Below are 22286 nucleotides of genomic sequence, written 5' to 3' on the forward strand. Positions count from 1 at the left end.
TTTTAAAGTGAGCAGCGAGGACCCCAGCAAATACTGAAGTCATTTGTAACTCCCTAAAAGACAAGGAAACACAGATTACCCTTCCACTTTATACAGATCCACAGGTTCCTACATGCCAGAGCTTTTTTTTAAAGGTACATAAAACCTATCATTGCATCACTGGAGAGTGTTACTAAGGATTTGTTTCATTAGATTCCTGATTGTTCTCTTTTTAAGAGCCCCTGGAAAATATTTTTGCCTCTTACCCTTGTGGGGACCTGAAATTGGCCACCCCAAGATATGTCTCTTTGGCATCAGGATTATTTGAGGCTGATTGCTTTTGATAAACTGGGACAGGGACAGAGGCTCTGGGGACTGGAACTTGCCCTTTGTTAGGACACATTTACATTTGTAATGTAAATCTCTATCTGTAAAGGTGCCTCCCTCTCTGTACCAGGAAGAAGAAAGGAGATGACCTTCTCTCTAAAAACTCTTAATCAATACCAAAGGCAAGGACTTAAAATCTGCATTTTATTGTGCTTCTCTGGTAACCTCCTGTAACTGACTTCCCTCCCCCTCCCAACTTTGGCATTTCTTAAGGATTAAGCATCTTTCCTTAGGCTAGGAACTGATTGCTGCGCTCACCTGTGACCGCCCAGCTCCAGACTATAGACTTGCCTCCTGCTACGCCCACCGAGATAGCAGGCCATTACCTGCTGTGTCCATCAAGCACTGTGCAGACAGGGCAATCTTGTGACTATTGTGGGAGGGACATCTCAATCACATGTGAAACACCCTGTTTGGGGGTATATAACCACTATGTGCACCCCACTTCTTCGGTGCTCTTTCTTCCTTCGGGAAGAAAGGCCCCGGGCCATGGTTCCTCATAAAGCTTTGTTTAATTTTCTCTTGCTGTTCTGTCTCATGTGAATTTAATTCGTTCTCCGGCCAGACGAACCCCCATTTGGGAGAGGAAATGTCCTCCTCCCCCACACCCTCAAGAACAGCTTCTCCTTGGCAAATGCTCACTGGGTTTATGAACCTGGTCAGGCCTCCCTCAACTCTGTTATATGCATTATTGCATCCGTATTATTCTTGGCTCCTCTTTTTAATCTGGACCATAATTTCCTTTACTTTTCTTATCTACTTTTAGTTCATACTACCTTGCTGTTTTGTGTTTATTTTTTTAAATGTGCTCATGAAAGAGAGATTAAATCTTTTGCAGAACAAGGAGGGCAAAGTTAATGAGATTCAGGCAATCCTAATTTCTAGGCACACAGTACTTAACACATTTCACCAGATATATTAGGAATTATATATGAAAACCCAAGTTAAGTGACATTATATTCTAATTCCAGGAAAGTTTCCAGAATCCTTCTGGACTAGTTTGCCCTTCCAATTCAGTTATGTTTATAACTCCAGCCACCTTTTCACACTCAACATATTGAAAACCAAATTCACCATTCTTACAAGAAGTTACTTTGTCCTCCCATGTGCTCAGCAGCAGAACTGTCTGTTGTGAAAATGTTATTTTGATATATTACATCTGTTTACCCTCCCACCTGTCAGAACTATGTCCAGAACTTTACATGGGCCAAATTCTACTTACATGAGCCAACCAAAACTTATAGTCTAAATGACCACTGTATAGATTTTGACCAAACTTTAGAAGACCTATGCAACAGACAGTTCAAGATGCTGTATATAAGAAGTTCAGAATATGCCTTTTTAAAATTATTATTGTTTCTTTTATAATCCAGATTACCATCTTAAATGCAAAATTCTCAAATGTGGAAAAATTTAAAGAATGAGAAAAACGAGAGTAAATGATCTAATAAGCCCCAAGTAAGAAGTATACTCATCCAGCTGTTTTTCTGCTGTTCCCCTTCTACGTTATGAAGTGAATGGGCCTACTCAGAGCACAGACTTGGGAGGGTCTCTAAAGCTTGGGCCCAAGATTTACCAATCAATTATTTTGATTTAAGATTTTTGATCTAAGGTTTTTATCAATCTAACATCTTAAAGATTATAGCTTATTCAACTTGTACATTAATTTCTGTCCAAGTCCCAAGTAACATGAACAAAATAAAGTTGGTGATGTTTAAATTTCTTGTAATTTGTAAGTGAAAATCAGAGGACGAAAAAGTAAAAATTTTAATTAATATCTTAAATTTGACAAAATTTGACTAACATTTCTGACAAGTAGTTTGTTACTAAAATATTCAACAGCAAAAAACAGTAATTTCTCACAATAAAAATGGTTATCAGCTATCCTAAAATATCACCATTAAAATTAAAATGATACGATATGGAAGAAGGTCGTATTAAATAATGTCATCAGTAAAAGGGCACAGCCCTCTAGGATCATTTAGAGATACAAGTTCATAATTCAGCAAATACCTATTTAATGATGGCTTTTCATGTACCTCAAACGTGTCCCTTAAAACATCAGCCCTGTTACAACTCAATTCTAGGATTCTTTTGCAAAACATTTTACATTTTCTATCTACAAGCACTGGGTTTTGCAATAATTTTATAAAGTGATCTAGTTAAATCAGTCAGAAGGGTTAAGTTTATTGTCACTATAAAGAGAATACATATGAGGTTCTTAGATGTGACAGAAGATTCTAAATGTAATTTTATATTGAAAACTCTATAAAGCAAAACATGACATTTGAAAAGTCTGACAAAACTACATAAGAGTCAAGAAAGCTTCTATTGTACAATTCACAATATTGAAATTCAAATTTACTCTGAAAAGAACAACTTCCAAATTCTACAGAAGTAGCAAAGAAATTTTTTGTGAAAAAGCATACATTTTTGAGTTGTGTGTCTACATGGAAAAGGATCCAAAATAAAATATTTTAGGGTTACAGATGTCATTAGGAGATTTTGAGAGTCATAGATATAAAGAATCTTTTTTTTGGAATAAGATACAAAAGTAACTTATCAAGAAATTTTCCCTTGAAACGAGGTCTGGAATTGCTATTAATCAAAGAACCACTAGTACTTTAAAACTTGCTTTTGAGTGAATGTTTATTTTCAATTAGCCAAATTTCTGCTATAACAAATGACATTTTCAAATAACAGTGAAATCTTTTTTTCCCCACAAGTAAATAATACAGGCTGAATGCTTTTGTACTTCTGAACTTTATACTACTTTTACACTTCTGTTTATGATTTTTTTTTCTCCTCAGAAATAACATATATGGTTCTCTGTTCTCAATTTTTAATTTAATAAAGTAATTCAGTGAAAGATTTGGAAGTTTTAAACTTCCAAAACAAAAAACCAACTTTCTTAGTAATCCCTCACATGCATCTTAGTCATTATTCTGTGGTCATTTTGCTTATTGTCCATCAGCATGAGAATATTGAAGTCTGTAACTTTCACTCAATAAAGCACAATGAACTGATGTAAACTCCCCTCTTCAGTTCAAAAATATAAAATACAAGAGAAAATGTTTAAAGCAACACAGACACACACTAAGATAGAGAATCCAAAGACAAAAACATCAGAGTCTAAAGGTGGGCTACTCTCAAAGTTAATGAGCCCATACTGCTGTACTTTACAGATTAGATTATCATCTATACAGAAAATCAAAGCTATTTATAGATAAGCTATTAGTATCAATGAGAGCATTTAGCAGCATTCTGGGATATAATATAAATATACAAAAATCAATAGTGTTCTTAAACTCCAATGATAATCATTACATAATAGAAATTTTAAAAGATGACAACAAATTATACAAGATCTTCAGGAATAAATCTTAAAACAAATGTATAAGATCCATGATGAAAATTATAAAACATTCTGAATGGCAAAAAGAGAACTAAAAGGTGGAAAATATATAATGGTCATGGATGAAGACATGACATGATAAAATGTCAATTCTCCCAAAATATTCCATAAATTCAATGAAATTCTAATCAAAACCCCAAGAGATCCTTTGATGTAACGAAAGAGGCTGATTTAAAAATGAAAATGCTCAAGTAAAGTCAAAGAATAGCTAAGGCTATTCTGAAAAATGAGAACAAAATAGGGGGGTGGGATTTGCTTTACATTCAACACATTCTAAAATAATAGTAAGTGAAACACTGTAATCCTGAGACCAGGCCAGATATATACATCAATGTACAACAGGAATCTCAGTAAGAGCTACAAGACAACAGCAGAATTCAGAATATCGTAAAGATGGCATTTCAAATTCACCAGGAAAGGACAGAGAGAAAATGAGGAAACAGTTGACTTTCCTTACATAAAAGACTAAAATTAGAATCCTCCTTCACCAAAAAACCAATAAAAATTCAGAGATTCAAAACTTAAATGTAAAAAATAAAACTTTAAATCTATTAGAAGCAAAATATAGGAGGATTTCATAAACTTGGGATAAAGAAAACATAATAAACGAAAAACAAACCATCAAGTTGATGAATTTGACTGCATTATAATTTAAGTCTGTACAGTTGGACAGGATAGAGGAAACATATTTCATCTTACTCTTACCTATTACATTTAAAAACTCTAGATAAAAATCATGAAAGAGACATCAGAAAACTCTAAAGTTGGAGAAGAGAAGTGGGACTGTATAAGGACCTCAGGATTCAAGAACTGACGTAGCAGTGAGTTGCCTAGGGGTTCTTTCTTTTAGTCCTATATATCCCAGCCTGGTGCTGAAGAAGCTTACAACTCAATAAGCTAGAGGGTGCAGAATCCACCCCTGAACAAAAAACACCCAACATACAAGAGATTTCTCTAGCCAAAGTACTAAGGGGGGCAGAACCTTTTTGACAATACTAGTCAAACACCATTAAGGAAAAAAGTGTTCCTCTCCAACCTCACTACGTGCTGAGACTGGCACTAAGTGGGTGGGGCCATGTGTGAAAAGAATCCTGACCGGCATCCCAGCCAAGCAGTAACAAGTAACAAGATTTAAATAGGAACCAGAGTCTCATAATATAACTCCCAGAAGATCCAGGACACAACTGAAAACAACATGCAAACCAATCACTAGGAAAATCTCAACCCAATGAGAAAAGACCTACAACAGATGCCAACACTGAGATGATGAAGACGTTGGAATTACCTGATAAGACTTTTAAACCAACTATCAGAAAAATCCTTCAGGGAGCAGTTTCAAAACACGTGAAACAAATGAAAAAAATAAAAAGTCTCAGCAAAGACAGGAGATTAAAAAAAAACCTAACAGAAAGGTTAAAACTGAAAACCTAAATTAAATACTCAATAGCAAAAATGTAGACAAGAGATAAAAGAATCAGTGGACTCAAAGATGGATCAATTGAAATTATCGGATCTGAACAATGGAAACAGGTTAAAAAAAATGAACAGATATTAGGGTCTTGTGGGGCTTATTCAAAACATACCATATTCCTGTCCGTGAAGTCCAAGAAGAGGAGAAAGAGTGATGGACTGAAGAAACAAAGGCTGAAAATTTCCCAAGTCTGACCAAAGACACAAACCCAGACTCAAGAAGCTAAACAAATACCAAACAGGCTAAACTCAAAAGAAATGTACAACTAGACACATGATAATCAAACTTCTGGAAACTAAACACAAAGACAGAATCTTGAAAAGAGATTGAGAGAAACAATACATTACCTATAGGTGAACAATTTGAATGGCAGTGGATATTTCTTCAGAAACCAGAAAAAGGTGGCACATTTTGCAAGTGTTAAAAGAAAAGAACTGACAATCTGCAAGTCTATATCCAGTAAAAATACCCTTCAGGAATGGAGATGAAACAAAGACATTCTTAGATTTTATACAGAAAGGTAGCAATAGTAAATTAAACATATAATACACAGATATCCAGATAAAACTGCGACCTTAGCATATATAATTTCTAACTCAATTTTCCATCTCCTCTTTTTTCCTACCCTCCACGCCTAAGCATATAGACATTCTCAGTGAAATAATCAACAAAACACATACCATAGGAAAAATGCCCTTGAGAGAAGAGTAAATCAGGGCAGTGTGACATTAACACTGAGTGTGACATGAGCACATGCATATGCACACTGCACACAGCCTTCCAACCAAGGCTGCTAGAGCTCTGATCTAACAGAATAACACAACAGAAATTCAGGGTTCCCTTTGCTGGTGCCTGGGCCCAAGAGATTTGAATAGACTCTCCCTCCATCCCTAGTTAAAACAGAAACAAAAACAAAACCTGAAGTAACCCATCTCAACCCCCAAAGCTTCACAGATAAACTCAGCCCAGTAAAAGGATGAGCAAACAAACACAAAAGAAGGAGAACAATTCCAGAACTCAGAACGAATGCTCTGCTTTAATACAGTTAGTGCCACGACAGAAGAAATCTTGTTACTGAGGTTCAGAAGAACACCGCATCTACGATATTGGGAAGGCAGGCAGAAGGGATCATTTGAGTCAAGGAAAGGCAGAATATAAAGAAAAGCAGCACAGCTGCAAAGGAACTACTGAAAACCACAAGGAATATTGTAAAATAGGAACTCTTCATGATGGGTACATTTAAAAGGTGAAGTTTGAAATTAATGGTAGATGTTGAATAATGGAAAATAAGGTCAGAAAAGTAAATTGGTGTTTTCATTGACGACAAACTTACTGAGTTGTTCAAAGTTGCACAAAGCTGCTTTTCAGTTGAACATCAGATAGTTATTTGTTGTCTACACAGACTATTTCTCCTGACAATAAATCATAGAATTACATAATTCTATCTTTTAAAAGGAAATTTTACATTCATTCCTCAATAAAATCGTAACTCCTTCTAGACATGACAGTCCCTACTGAACCACAAAACAAATCACATCGTGTACTATACTTAATTTACACAGGATTCTTAACAAGCTAGGTAGCTGGATTTAATTCAATAAGCAATAAAGAACCAATGAAAGTTTATGACCAAGAGAAAAATATGATGAGAACAGCATGACAGAGAATTTGCAAGTGAGATTAACTTGCCTTCCATATTATAAAAAAAAAAGATTAACAATACTGAAAACAATTTTTAAAATGACAGGAAAAATTTAAGGTTATATTAAATGGCTTAATTATTGGGAAACTTATTTACAAAAAAATATACAATGGAAATCCTTAAAAAGCTATTAAAAATTACAAAAGCAAAAATTATAGGGAAAGCAGGAAATTAAAACTTCAAAAATAAAAGTTGAGTATGTCTGCACTCCCATGTGCTCTGCAATATTCCTGCTTTGCTCTCTCTATAGCCCAGGCTCAGAGGCACTGATAGTAGCACAATCTGTTAATCTGTGAGAACAGACAGGAGGACAGGGTGAAAAGGTTAGTAACTATATAGTTCCAAGTCTACAAAAATTACCATCACTGACCGTAGGGCTACATTGGAGGAGAATAAAGAGCAAGCACAAGACAGGAGGTTCAATTCATTAACTACTACTGAGGCTAAGCACTTGGTCCCCGCCCTTACAGAGCTAACAAATATTTACAAATGATACAGAGCAGGTCTAGGGAAGTACAGAGATGGGTAAAAGGAAAAAAAGAGAGATGCTCATAAACATTTTGAAAATACATAAATCTAGGTAGATTTTAATGAGTTTTACTTTCTGTATCTGTAAAATGGAGACATTACTTGGGTTCTTGTAATGACTGAATGAGGATGCACCTATGCATTTAGCATAGTGACTGGCTTGTAATCTGAATTGAAATGTCACCTGCTTTGTCCTTCCATAAACATTCTTTCACTAGCATCAGTAACACAGTTGGATACAGTATAAGACCAATCAAAATTTTATGGTGTTCAGAAAGACTAAAGCAAGATAAAAAGAAAAGCCCTGGATTTGGCACAGCAGTGAGATAAGACTGCCAAAGCCAAACTTACTATTTCCAGAAAATTTCTCAAGGCTAAAGTTGCAAGGAATAAAAGAGACATAAACTGACAATTTCTTCCCTAAATTTCATTGTACACACCTGGATGGAAAACTCATTTCTTTAGGTAAGGTGCACCCTAGATATGGTCTCAGATAGTCTAGAAGGCTTCCAATTTCAGGAAATTTTATTTTTAATAAAGATAATTTGTTAAATGTTATATTTTGATTTAATGTATATGCCGCTACAAGACATTATGAAAATAAACATCACACACTAAAAAAAATTATCTACCAGTCTATGTATCCTGATGAGTAGGTTCTGAGACATGATCTCTGCAATTATATGTTCAGCTAGCCCTGGTAGCTGGCCTTGGAATCTATCATATACAACACCACTTCTCTGAAAACATTAACAAACTTTCAGAATCTAATGTGTCCATAAATTTGGAAACTATACACAATACTGTGCTGTGTTACAAAAATCTGTAAATTCCCTTCTCTTTATCGTATAAACTTAAAATTTTAAACATGATTCAGTTCATTGTGTTAAGTATACAAATTATATAAAAAGAACCAAAATTTGTTAAGGACTATACATAAATATAATTGTTACTCTTCCTTTCAAGTGACAATTCTCTAGATTCTTTCACATACCCAAATTTAGAATATTTCAAGGAAAAGCCTGGATAATATCTAATCACTCAAATTTCATAGACAATATTAGAAATTTGATTACATATCAAAGAATAGAAAAAGTCCTTTCAGATAAACTTTAAGAAATCATTAAAATGTCTCTAGGCAGATGATTAAAATAATGACAATAAAGGAATTTTGCATTTAACATATCAAATATAATTACTGATTTTTGAGAAAAATTTGAAGTAATAAGAGACTACAAAAATGTTACAAGGAAAAAAATGCATGGGTTTTGGATTAACTTTTTTATTAAAAGAGTATCTATGAAAGACAAACTTAAGGACAATTGGTAAAATTGGCATAAAAGTGGATTATAATGCACCCTATTCTTATCAGCACCAAAATACATTTAACTGGAACCTGATCTTCTATCTTTGTCATGCGGTTCAGTGTACCTGGTGTAGCTGTTTTAGTGGGTTGAACATGAGCAACTCAAAAGATACGTACACCCAAAACTTGCGAGTGTTAGCTTATTTGGAAAAAGTCTTTGCAGAAGTAATTAAGGCAAGGATCTTGAGATGAGATCATATTAGATTAGGGAAGGTCCTAAATCCAATGGATAGTGTCCTTAAAAGAGCAGGGGAAAGGACACTCAGGGAGGAAGGCCATGTGATGATGGAAGCAAAAACTAGAGTGATATGTCTACAGGCCAACGAAGGCCAAGAATTGCCAACAGCCACCAGAAACTAGGAAAGAGATATGGAAAGGATACTATATCAGAGCCTCCAGAGGAACTAACCCTGCCGACACCTCGATTTCAGACTTCTGATCTCCAGAACTGTGAGAGTTAAGTTTCTGTCGTTTTCAGCCACCCAGCTTGCAGTATTTTGTTATGGAAGCCCTAGGAAACTAATACACCCTCCAATCCCATTTTAAATCAATGTCCATTCACTGTTCCAAAAGCTGTATCATCTATTTTCCCCTGAATTGTTCCATTACTATTTGGTAATCCCTTATTTTATTCTTTAGAAGCACTAGGAACATCACCTTACTTACACGTTGCATCCATTCATGATAATCTAGTTGCAGCTCCAGTATAGCTTTTGCCAACTCAGCCATAATGTAAGATCCTTGAAGGCAGGAACTGTATCTTAAATGTCTTTGTTGTCATGCATTTCACCTAATATAGTGCTATATACAGTGCACGTCTAAATAACTTCTTATTTGAGGAAATAAAGAATGACTAAAAACTTTTATTATAAGTTAAACCATCCTTATGGAATGATATTGAATACTACTGGGATCACTTAAAGATCTACACATTTGCCTGCTCTTAAAACTGAACTTTGGTTTTATCCATATTCTTATTCCCTACTGTTTTAAAAGAACCACATTTACTGTCGATGGACTTAAAATCTACACTAAGAATCCAATAATATTCAAGATACAGCAAGAATCAAGGAAATTAGAAGGGATGCCATAAAACAAAATACCACCAAGATCTTCTTTTGTAGGTAAGATGTGGTTACAAATAAAAGAAGTTCATTACATTATGTTTGTATTGTTTTATAGTTACTTAAGGTATGGTTATATACAATTTTCACAATTACCTGAAAAAAGAGAACAATATTAAACAAAAAATCTAAGTATACAACATACCTGAGTTCGTAAAATTTCACTTTTTGACAACTGCATATCACCAGTCAGTTCTTTCACAACAATGCCCAGTGGTTCTAGACGCTTGCTGAAGTAATTTGTCATTTCAGCTGCCAAGGCTTTCATTGGAGCAACATATACAATCTGTACCAACGAAACACTAGCTTGATGAATGAGCAAAAACTACAGTGTCATTTGTTTCACAGTAGTCAATACAAGTCACAATTTATACTGAAATATGATTCTAGCCACTTCAAGTGAAAAATCTTAATAGTGATATATGAAAGGTACTTACCTTTGTTGGCTAAGTGTGCAGGCTGTTTAAAGGACAACGGAATTTGTTTATACAGCCTCATCACTTTGAAAATTGGTTCTGCCTCAAAACTAGATGTATTTTCATAGCTTTTCTCAGGTGTAATGGGATTTTCATAACATAGGGACTGCCTTAATAGTAATAAAGTAAATCAAGCAGCCTTCTTTATGTATATGACATCCTTAAAAACTTCCAGATTTCACGTAACACATACAACTAGAAAAAATGATTTTAATTTTACAATTTAAAAAGCTGTCGTCTGGCTTGTTAATTTCCTACCTTAAATTCATTCTTTTTGATAACACCCTGTTGAAAATGTTGGCGAATTTCATGCAAAACTGTAAGCATCGCAATGTTGGTCTTTCCAGCTCCAGTAGGGGCACAAATCAGCATGTTCTCATTGGTGTTGTAGGCAGTCTCAAAGACAATTGACTGGATTCTATTGAGTCTCCTCATTCCTTTAAAAGCCAGCTGCCCAATCTAAAAAAAGACATGACCCATTATAAACGGTAATAATGTGAAGGACCTACACAAAACAGTAAATGTAAACATTTATTTCCTTTGATTAAAAAAACCAAAAACGACTAATTTGTTTAGTCTCGCAATATGTAAACTGGAGTGTCGAGTTGAGAACAATTCACAACTACTGTACAATTCTAATGCATTTGGGAATTTCAAATTAAATTTGAAAAACAGAATAATAGAACTATACCTGTATCTTTGTACATAATCCAAAGTATAAAACAATGATAAATTAATAATCTTAGGAAACAAATTTAAACATAGGTATCTTTTGAATTCATATGATGATATTCTAGTTTATTTGGATAGAAGACTACTAATGAACACGCAAACGAAAAACTTCCTGGGGATTTAAATCAATAGGAAATTCTATTTAAATCTTAGGATCTTTAAAACATTTTTTGAAAAGGCAGCCATAATAGCAGGAATAATAGCTACAGATTATGTTTTTCCAGAACTTACACTTCAATAAATGCAATTGTTTTGATATATTTCCTTATTTAATCCTTGAAACAACTCTACAGTATAAGCACTATTATTATATCCTTTTAATAGAGAAGAGAATTAATACAGAATGGTTAAATAATTTTTCCTAAAGTCTTCCTATATGAAGAGTCTGAGAATAAACCAAACACTGGATGGGAATCATGGCAGGAAACCAGAATGGCTATATCAATATGAAGGGGAAAAAAACACATTTTAAAGCCAAGAATAATACCAGAGATAAAGAAAGTCATTTTATAATGACAAAGAGGTGAGTTAATCAATAGGACATAATGGCCCTAATTACTTAAATATCTAGTAATAGGTTTTTAAAATACATGAAGCAAAAACTGATAGATATGCAAAGGGAAACAGACAAATCCACAATTATAATCAGAGATTTCAAATCCCTCTCCAACAGCTGATAGAACAAGTAGGCATGAAAATGAGCAAAGCTATAGACTTGAACAGCCTATCAACCAATTTGACCTAATATTTTTTCATCTAAAAATAGCAGAATATATATTCTCTTCAACTGCTCATAAAACATTTACCAAGACATACCAGATTCTGGGTCATGAAATAAGTCTCAATAAAATGAAAAGGAAGCAATCATATAAAGTATGTTCTCTGATCACAATGGAATTAAATTAGAAATCCTTAAAGATCCTAAGAAAATATCTAAATATTTGGAACTAAATAACTCTATGGCATTCATATAGGAAAACAAGAAAAACTGTCTTTATTTAGAGATGATGTAATTTTCTCTGCACTAAACCTGATTAAATCTACAAAAAACCACCTAAAACTAATAAGTGAATTTTAGGAAGGTTGGAGGATACAAGATCAACATTAAAAAAAACCAAACATGTATTTCCATATACTAACAAAAAATATGAAAGTAAACATTTTTAAAAAATCAATTACAACGGCATCAAAATTATGAAACACTCAGGGATAAATCTGAAAAAAGATGGGAAACACTTATATACTGACAACTACATAATTTTGCTAAGAGAAACAAAAGTAAACTCAATATTCTTAAGTCATCAACTCTTCCCACATTGATCTATATAGATTCAATGCAATTCCAATCAAAATCTCATCAGGATTTTTTGTGGAAATTTACAAGATCATTCTAAAATTCACATGGAAATAGAGAGGAACTAAAAGAGACAAAACAAGTTTGAAAAAGAACAATGTAAGAGAGCTAAAACTAGTTACTTTCAAGGATTATTAAAAAACTGGAGAAATCAAGACAGCATCGTATTGGCTTAAAGATAAACAGATCAAGGAACACAATGAAGAATCGAGAAATAAACCCTGATATATATGGACAACTTATTTTTAACAAAAGCTCAAAGGTAATGCAGATAACAAAGGCCAGCATTTTCAATAAATGATGCTGGAACAAATGGATATCCACATGGGAAAAAATGAACCTGGATTCATACCACCCACCATACATAAAAATTAACTCAAAATGGATCACTGAACTAAATGTAAAACTTGAAGAAGAAAATATAGGAGAAATTCTTGATGGTCTTCAGTTAGGCCAAGATTTCTTAAATATAGCATAATCCATGAACAAACAAATTGATAAATTGGACTTAAGCACAACGAAAAACCTATAATCTTCAAAACATTGTTAAGAAAATCAAGGAGGAAGCCGCAACATGGGAGAAAATCTTTGTGAAGCATACATCTGATAAAGGACTTGTATCCAGAATATAAAACGGATTCTCCAAACACAATGCTAAAAAAACAAACAATCCAATTTTCAAAATGGGCAAAAGATTTGAACAGTCTCTTCACCGAATAAAGTATCTGGATGGCAATAAGCACACCAAAAGATGTTCAACATCATTAGTCATTAGGGAAATGAAAGTTAAAATGACAATCACTACTTATCACTTGTATAAATAGTACTATACTAAGGATATGTCAGTATAAATATTCACTTTCTTAACAAAAGTCGGTGTATAAAATCATCCTTACAACGGATTAGTTTGTGGTTTAAAGGGGAAAAAAGGCATGTTAAAAACCATATTACATCAGTTTAGTTTTCTATAATAAAAATATAAACTATGTACTGAGGTATCTGAGGGGAGAGTCACTAAGAAGAATACCATTTCAAGGAGAGAGAACAGGTAGAAGGTAGAAAAACACCTAAAATTAGCTTAAAGTTAGTAGTTGTGTGAGGGAAACGGGAGGAAGGGATACCAGAGACGATAAAGGTGGAAAAGCAGGCCATGACCAGAGCATGAAGACCAGACTACTGTACAGACTCCTCTAGAAACCTCTGAAGCTTTCCTGAAAGACTAAAGGAGGAAATCAGCAGAGGAAACTGAGGCCTAGAGAAGTTAAACAACTCACCCAAGTCCCCATTGCTAATAAATTGTGACAAGATGGGACCTGAATTCAGTTTGTCTTGGCTCCAAATACGAATTAGCACCAAATTTACTGTTTAAAATAATACTATAAGACGACTTATTTTGCCAATTAATAAGTCTCTATATTCTTTTCAAACAGACCACTGCGAAAGAATCCTTAAAATATTGTTGACATTTTACTATCAACAGAACATGCTGATGAGAAACAGCAAGTTACGAAAAAAAAAAACCCTCCAAATATTTATAAATCACTTCAAATAGCCCATGTTCTACCTCTTCCTCCAAACATTTCTTTTTGTTTTTCACTTTGAATTTAGGAAAATGAATGAAATAATTCTCACCAATAAACTTGTTGGTAAAAAATAAAAGGCATGTGCACAGACAGCAATCGTAACAGTATTAAAAGATTTCACCTGAGGACTCAGTATATTTCTTTTTTTTTCTAAAGATTTTACTTTTCCTTTTTCTCTCAAAGCCCCCCGGTACATAGTTGTGTATTTTTAGTTGTGGGTCCTTCTAGTTGTGGTATGTGGGATGCTGCCTCAGCATGGCCTGATGAGCGGTGCCACGTCCGCACCCAGGATTCGAACCGGTGAAACCGCCACAGCAGAGCGTGTGAACTTAACCACTCGGCCACGGGGATGCCCAGTATATTTCAAATTGTATCTGTGAGCTACTGGAACATGAGAAAATTAGGTTAAAGTTTATTATGCGTAGGCGATTCTTATATTTGAATGCTATTCAAATTAGATTCACAACTATCTTGAAATAAGAAAAAAAAGATTACACTTGATCTTGGCCAAAAGGTTGAGCAGCGATCACAACAGATTAAAGAGGAAGAAAAGGGTAGTTATACCAAAACTCTATTCAAATTTGGAACTATGTAGTAATGATATTCATTGTTTAATTTATATTTCATACATATACTAATGTCTACTTAAATGGTGATAATAATCATTACTTCCAAATATCTGGTATTCTTCTAACTTAAAAGTAAAATGTTTTGACTTTATATATTAATGAGTGCATAAAGTTAAACTGCAATTATTTTTCTTAGCATGTTAGCATTTGCTTTTAAACAGAAAACTGAGTGTCTCATGGCTCATTTATCATAAATGCCTTATGTTCAGCCCAGATAGCCATCCTAAATATATACCGTTTTCCCTTTTAATTGGTTTTAACTAAGATATTTTCAAAACATCATAATCAACAGATCAAAAATATTTTTAATGTTACAAGCTTGACTGTAAATCCACTTTTTTATATATATTTTAGATTCATTAGACTACCAATTTTACAGAAATGACATGACATTTATACAATCCCACTGAAAATATATATGCTCTGAATATCCCTTATCACACTGGCTATCACATTGTGCTCTCAAATGCACACTTTATTTTAAAAAATAACCTGGATGATAGTACTTAACTAGAAGAACAAAAATGTACATTAAACATACTACGTCAGCTGCTTATAATAATCAAATGTAGGCACTTATGCTGATAGTTGATTAAAAAGCATTGACTAGATATCTGGGATGAACAGGACCATGCTGCCCCTTCAAGCTAGTGTATAAATCATAAGATTAAGTTTAAAATATTCTAGCCGTAGGCATTAGCAATTCAGTATATATTCAGAAAAACTCATACAGATACCAAAGACACGTACTATATAATTTTCACACTTTAAGCTTCCTCTGGCTCTAGACAGCAAGTGGCTTAGTTTCAAGATTTCAGAATCAGAGACGATCGTGACTCAGCATACTCAATCCAAGCTCTATCTGTTGGAATCCCAGCACTCTAAGATTCCTCACAAATCATGCTCCATACCAGAAAATACCTAACAGTCATGAGATTAAAAATAAAAACTTTAGATGACTGCCTTACTTAAAACCCTTGAGTATTAATTAGATAGACAGATAAATTTCTTTTAGATAATCAGATAATTTTTTCATTTAAAGGTCTTTAAGTAGTCACTGCTTTGTGTGTATATGTGTACGTGTGTGTGTGTATAAAACTATTCTCAATAATCATTCCAAAATAGATAACTTTGGGCCTCCTTAATAGGAATATTAAAAGGAAATTTGATCTTTCATTCATGGCTAGGATCATCATCTATTCATTTGGCAAGTATTTATTGAGTGCATCCTCTTGTGCTACAGATTGTTCAAATGGTCAAAAGATAGTCATACAGGTTACAGTCTAATTAGGGTGGGAGACACCACCATAAAAACTATTAGAACTAATAAATGAATTCAGTAAAGTTGCAGGATATAAAATTAAGATACAGAAATCTGTTGCCTTCCTATACACTAATAATGAACTATCAAAAAGAGAAATTAAGAAAGCAATCCCATTTACAATTGCATCAAAAGGAATAAAATACCTAGGAATAAACTTACCCAAGGAGGAGAAAGATCTGTACTCTGAAAACTATAAGACACTGACGAAAGAGACTGAAGATGACACAAACAAATGGCAAGATATACCATGCTCATGGATTAGAAGAATTAACATTATTAAAATGTCCATACTACCCAAAGCAATTTACAGACTCACTGCAATCCCCATCAAATTACCTATGGCATTTTTCACAGAACTAGAACAAATAACTCTAAAATTTGTATGGATCCACAAAAGACCCCGAATAGCCAAAGCAATCTTGAGAAAGAACAAAGCTGGAGGTATCATGCTCCCTGATTTCAAACTATACTACAAAACTATAGAAATCAAAACAGTATAGTACTGACACAAGAACAGACATATAGATCAGTGAAACAGAATAGAGATTCTAGAAATAAACTCATGTGTATATGATCAATTAATCCATGACAAAGGAGGCAAGAATATACGATGGGGAAAAGACAGTCTCTTCAATAAATGGTGTTGGGAAAATTGGACTGCTACATGCAAAATAATGAAACTGGACCACTTTCCTACACCATATACAAAAACAAACTCAAAATAGATTAAAGGCTTACATGTAACACCTGAAACCATAAAACTCCTAGAAGAAGACCTACGCAGTGAATTCTTTGACACTGATCTTAGGAATAACGTTTTAGATATGTCTCCTCAGACAAGGGTAACAAAAGCAAAAATAAACAAACAGGACTACATCAAACTAAAAATCTTTTGCCCACCGAAGGAAATCATCAATAAAACAAAAGGCAACCTATTGAATGGGAGAATATATTTGCAAATGATGCATCTGATAAGAGGTTGATATCCACAATATATAAAGAAGTCATACAACTCAATATCAAAACAAAAAACAATCCAATTAAAAAAATGGGCAGAGGATCTGAGTAGACATTTTTCCAAAGAAGATGTACAGATGGCCAACAGATACATGAAAAGGTGATCTACATCACTAATCGTCAGAACAATGCACATCAAAACCACAATGAGATACCACCTCACACCTGTCAGAATGGTTATTATCAAAAAGACAAGAAATAACAAGCGTTGGCAAGGATGTGGAGAAAAGGGAACCCTTGTGCACTGTTGGCTGGAACGTAAATTAGTACAATCACTATGGAGAAGGGTATGGAGGTTCTTCAAAAAATTAAAAATAGAACTAGCATACGATCTGGCAATTCCACTTCTGAGTATTTATCTGAAGAAAATGAAAACTAATTCAAGTGATATATGTGCCCTATATTCACTGCAGTATTATTTATAATAGCCAAGATACGGAAGCAATCTAAGTGTCCACTGATAAATGAATGGATAAAGAAGATGTGGTGTACACACACACACACACAAACACACAACAGAATACTACTCAGCCATTAAAAAGAATGAAATCTTGCCATTTGCAACAACATGCATGGACCTATAGGGCATATGCGAAGTCAAATAAGTCACACAGAGAAATTAAAACACCATATGAATTCACTTGTATGTGGAATCTAAAAAGCAAAACAAACAAACAAACATGAGAGTGGGAGACAAAAAATCAACATATTCACTAATGAACAGATTATTTCAAATATTGTTCTGAATAAATTTTTAATAGATGGTATAATACAGAAAAGTGGGATGTAACAATGACTTTAAATTAGATTTCCAGGAAGCTGCTTCAAGAGAGGCGACCTGAGTTGAGAACAAAATGACAAGAAGCAGGCCATAAGAAAATATGGAAGCATCACATATTCAAGGCAGAATGAAGACCTAGAGCCAGACCACTAAATCAGGACTAAGCTAATATGCCCAAGGAGCCATGTGGAGTAAGCACTCGGACACGAGACAGGAAAGGGAGACAGGAGTCATATTACTGCAGGTCATGGTAAAGAGTTTGGATTTTTATTCTTAACACAATGGAAAATCTCTGCATGATGTTAAGCAGAAGAATGACAAATATATTTTTTAAAGCTCTATCTGGCTACCATGTGAAGAACAGATTGAGGAGTGGTAGACAACTATGCTAGTGGTACCGGGTGAGGGATGATACCCTCTAATTCTCATCTTCCTTAAAGCTCATGGGAATCTGTCAGTAATGGCTCCAGAAAGACAAGTTCAGAAAGCTCAGGACTTTCATTTAGGTCTTAGAGATCTTGGGACAGGTAGGTTTATGGATAAATTTAAAAAATTTCAGGTAAATTATGGAAACATACTAGGGCAGATGTCTTTATTTGACCATCATACTTCCATAGAAAAATGCATTTGGGTTGTAAATAAATAACTTAAGAAATCAATGTTCAAATCATAACCTTTCACACTCAACTGAAAATACTGGAAGATCAAACATCAGATACCCTAGTGGTAGGAAATCTGACGGATTGGAACTACATATTAAAAAAAAAAGTAGTCCTACAAATCAAAAATAAACAAATGAAAGAAATTTTAAAAAAATTTTAAACATCCCTAGTTTGGATCACCACTGTCCAACAAAAGTACAATGCAAGCCATACATTTACATCTAAATTTTCTAGCAGAAACATTAAAAATATTTTTAAGTGAAATTAATTTTATAATAATTTTATTTCATCCAATGTATCTAAGTATTATCTTTTTAATATGTAATAAAAATTAATATTTTCATACTAAGTCTGAGAAACTAGTGTATTTTACACTTAGAGCACATCTCAATCCTGACTAGCCATATTTCAATTGCTCAACATCTACATATGCTAATGGCTACCGTGTTAAACAGTGCAGCTGTAGAGTTCTTAAAGTCATTAATATACTATCATAACATAGCAGACTGCGTTGTGGGAAAGGCTCTTAGGGCAACATCTAAAATTCTTAACATGGTCTGAAAGGTGGTGCCATAATCCGAGTCGTGGAATTCAGATAAACCTTATTACAAACTTTCAATCTCTGAGGATGCTTTGGGGAAGAGACAGAACATTAATTTTTATCTGACTTCTTATTCTCCATAAAGTTATTCTTATTATGGAAAGAAACAAGAAAACAAGTAATCATTTGTTGAATGTTAAAGAATGGAATCAATGTTCTTTTCCAAGATTGACTGAATCACTAATACTAACCTCTCTATTCCAACCTATGGTCTAAAACAGGTCTAAGCATCCACCACACACTATAAACTGGTCCCAACTGAAGCCTCATTATTCACCTTTTTTAAAGGATGACAAATACTCCACCTGATCAAATGAAATCACTTACATTCTCTAAAGTGCTAAATGATAAATATAAGGAGTTATTTTCCTCTAGAATATGAGATTCCTAAGGGTTGGGAATTATGTTTTTCATCTTTGTCTCCCTAATGCCTGCCAGAGTACTTGGCACAAAGTAAATATTTGGTGATACTGTTTTTCCTGTACCTTCTGTACTTTTCTGTACTTCTGTACTTTCTGTTTCAGCTGAGTCATTTTGATTAAGTCATAATTATCATCTGTGAGCTGCACTGTTGATGAATTTTCATAAATTAAATAATACTTAAGACACCCCACATTAATCCTCTAATGACTCTCTCTCAAATAGGAGGCTGGTATAAATTTTTCTGCTCACATTATTTAAGTTTGACAACTGTTTTCTATCAGATATCAGAAATACTAGACAAATTCTTTTTTCTACACACATTCAATGCAATTTCCAGTGAAACTAGAAGTTACTTGGATTGCATCAGCTCCTGTTACATTTGCTTTGGGAACCAAAAAAGAGGTGGTGTTTCAAAACATACTTTCTACATTTTTAAAATCTTTCTGACACTAAGACAGCGTTAGAAATTCTAAAGATAATCAAACACTTAGCATGTCATAAAATATCCCATACTATGAAGAATACAGAAAAATTATGTTAAGAAATATTTAATATTCTATCTTTACTGTTGATCTTCAAGAAATCATCTGTCTATTCTCAAGAAATTTCTTGACTGGTTTATACCCAAAACAAATCTAAATTTATATATCCATAGTTTTACGTTTTTATATCTCTGTATACAGATATTATATCAACGTATACCATTATTCTAAAATATCATAACCTCTGGGTCCAAAGATGATAAAATATCATTTCCTGAAAGACTTTCTAAGAATTAGTGAAATATTGTTCTTATTTTTTGTTTTAGCTGCAGGAGAATTCTAGGGAATTCTCAAGAGACTAGGTAATCCAAACAAGGAGCACCCTCTACCATAAACAGAGTTGGTCAACTAAACTCTACATCAGTGTTTTCACACAGGAGTTTATGCTCCTCTAGTGGGTTATGAAATCAATTTAGTGGACTGTGACCAGTATTTTGAAGGAATACAATAGAAAAGAAAAAGAAAATAGTGCAGAGTTTTACATATAAGGGTAAATGCCATTCCATGAAAATTTTGTGTTTGAGTATACTGAATCACAATGTCAAGTAATTTTTTTAATGTGAGCTGTTAATAAAAATGTTTGAAACTCAATGTTATAGATAAATACTTTCTAGTGAACACAAATGTAGTCTTTCAAAATATGGCCTATTTCATTTTGGGAACACAAAAATCTTTCTCTCACAAATGCATATAGCCTTGGGCTTAGCAACTTTACTTTTTTAGAATGTATCCAAAAACATTCTTGCACACCTGCAAAATTGTGTATGTATAAGATTATTCATCACAAAATTATCTTTGGCACCAAAAAACTGGAAACAATCCAAACATTATCAATAGAGTACCACTTGAATAAATTATGGCACATCCATAAAATAGAATTCTGTGTAGAAATAAAACAGAATTAAGAACGTTTTCTATTTACTGTCCTGGAAAGATCTTGTTCAAAGTTGGTGGAGGTAGGGAGCAGGGAACAAGAATCTGCATTTATATTTGCTTGTAGACATTCTGGAAAAAAACAGAAAATCTAAATACAATAGTTATTAACAGAAAGATGTGGGGATCAGGGATAAATAAGAGACTTTTCTCTATATAAAGGTTTCTAGTTTTTGAAATGTGATGATAATACCTAGGCAAAAAGAAAAAGAAAAAAGAGACACACAAAGAAACACAACTGACTTCTTTAAAAAAGTGAAAAACTAAAGAAGCATCTGATTAAGCAGAGAAGCCTAAGTGAGCCCTCAGGCACTACAAAAATTCTTCATATTAAAAAATTCTTCTCATTATTCCTAGAGTTTTACCCTCCAGAGACAAAAAGGTAAATTGAATTACTCTTCTAACAGCCCTTCAAATTATTTTAAATCATACGTCCCTCCACTCACTGTCCTCTTCCACATTCTCTTTTTGGTCTTTATATGCCTAGTACCTCAAAGGCTTCTCTCAATTAGAAGTTTAGGAATAGAAGAAACAGCAGGTTCTCTCCCTACCTCCAACATCTGTGGCATTGTACCTGTGGACTCAGCAACCTCTATGGATTCATCAGAGGACCAGATCTGTTATTAAATGCAAGTCTAAACTACATCCTGCTGTTAGCTAAAATGTACCCTCCCACCAGTGCAACACATACTGAACACTGCCTACGGAGCACCAAGTTGTGAGGACTTGTTCTCTGAACTCAAGAATTCACGGTGCAGCAGGTGACTGTGGGCCACCAGGAGCCTACTAGGCCCCAGCTATAGCTCTGCTACTACACATCCCCACACCCTCACCTTTAGAGGAAGCAGAGACGACTTCACATGCTGCTTCACTGAACATGCCAATCCAAGATCAACAGACTAATAAGACATAACATAGAAACTGAAATGTTGTTATCTTTAATGCTCTTGAATTATGGATAAATTAAGATAATATATTCCTTATAAAGTTGGCAAGTAACTTGTTAATTAATCCATTTAATGATAATAGTACTAGCTAGCATTGCTATTGAGCACTGACTACATGTTAGGCTTTGTTTTAACTGCTTTAAGTAATTATTTCATTTAACATCCAAAGAAAACCTATGAGGTACATCCTTTTATTATCCTTCTTTTAAAGAGGGGGAAGCTAGGGCATGGGGATATTAAAGAACTCACCCCAGGATAAACGGCCGGTAAGCAGTAAGGACTGGAACTCAGGTATCCAACACCAAAGTCA

General features: G+C 33.9%; 1 protein-coding gene across 1 annotated transcript in view; it reads right to left on the reverse strand.

Annotated features, from left to right (window-relative positions):
- Positions 1-22286, reverse strand: part of ASCC3 (activating signal cointegrator 1 complex subunit 3) — a 320801-nt gene that overhangs the window by 214978 nt on the left and 83537 nt on the right. Inside the window, exons 9-10 of the mRNA XM_008516619.2 lie at positions 10707-10907; positions 10118-10258 (exon numbers count right to left, since the gene is read on the reverse strand). Of these exons, the coding sequence (XP_008514841.1) occupies positions 10118-10258; positions 10707-10907 (342 nt within the window). The remainder of the gene's footprint in view (positions 1-10117; positions 10259-10706; positions 10908-22286) is intronic.

Source organism: Equus przewalskii, chromosome 9 (assembly GCF_037783145.1).
Source record: "Equus przewalskii isolate Varuska chromosome 9, EquPr2, whole genome shotgun sequence".
In the NCBI taxonomy this organism is placed as follows: Eukaryota; Metazoa; Chordata; class Mammalia; order Perissodactyla; family Equidae; genus Equus; species Equus przewalskii.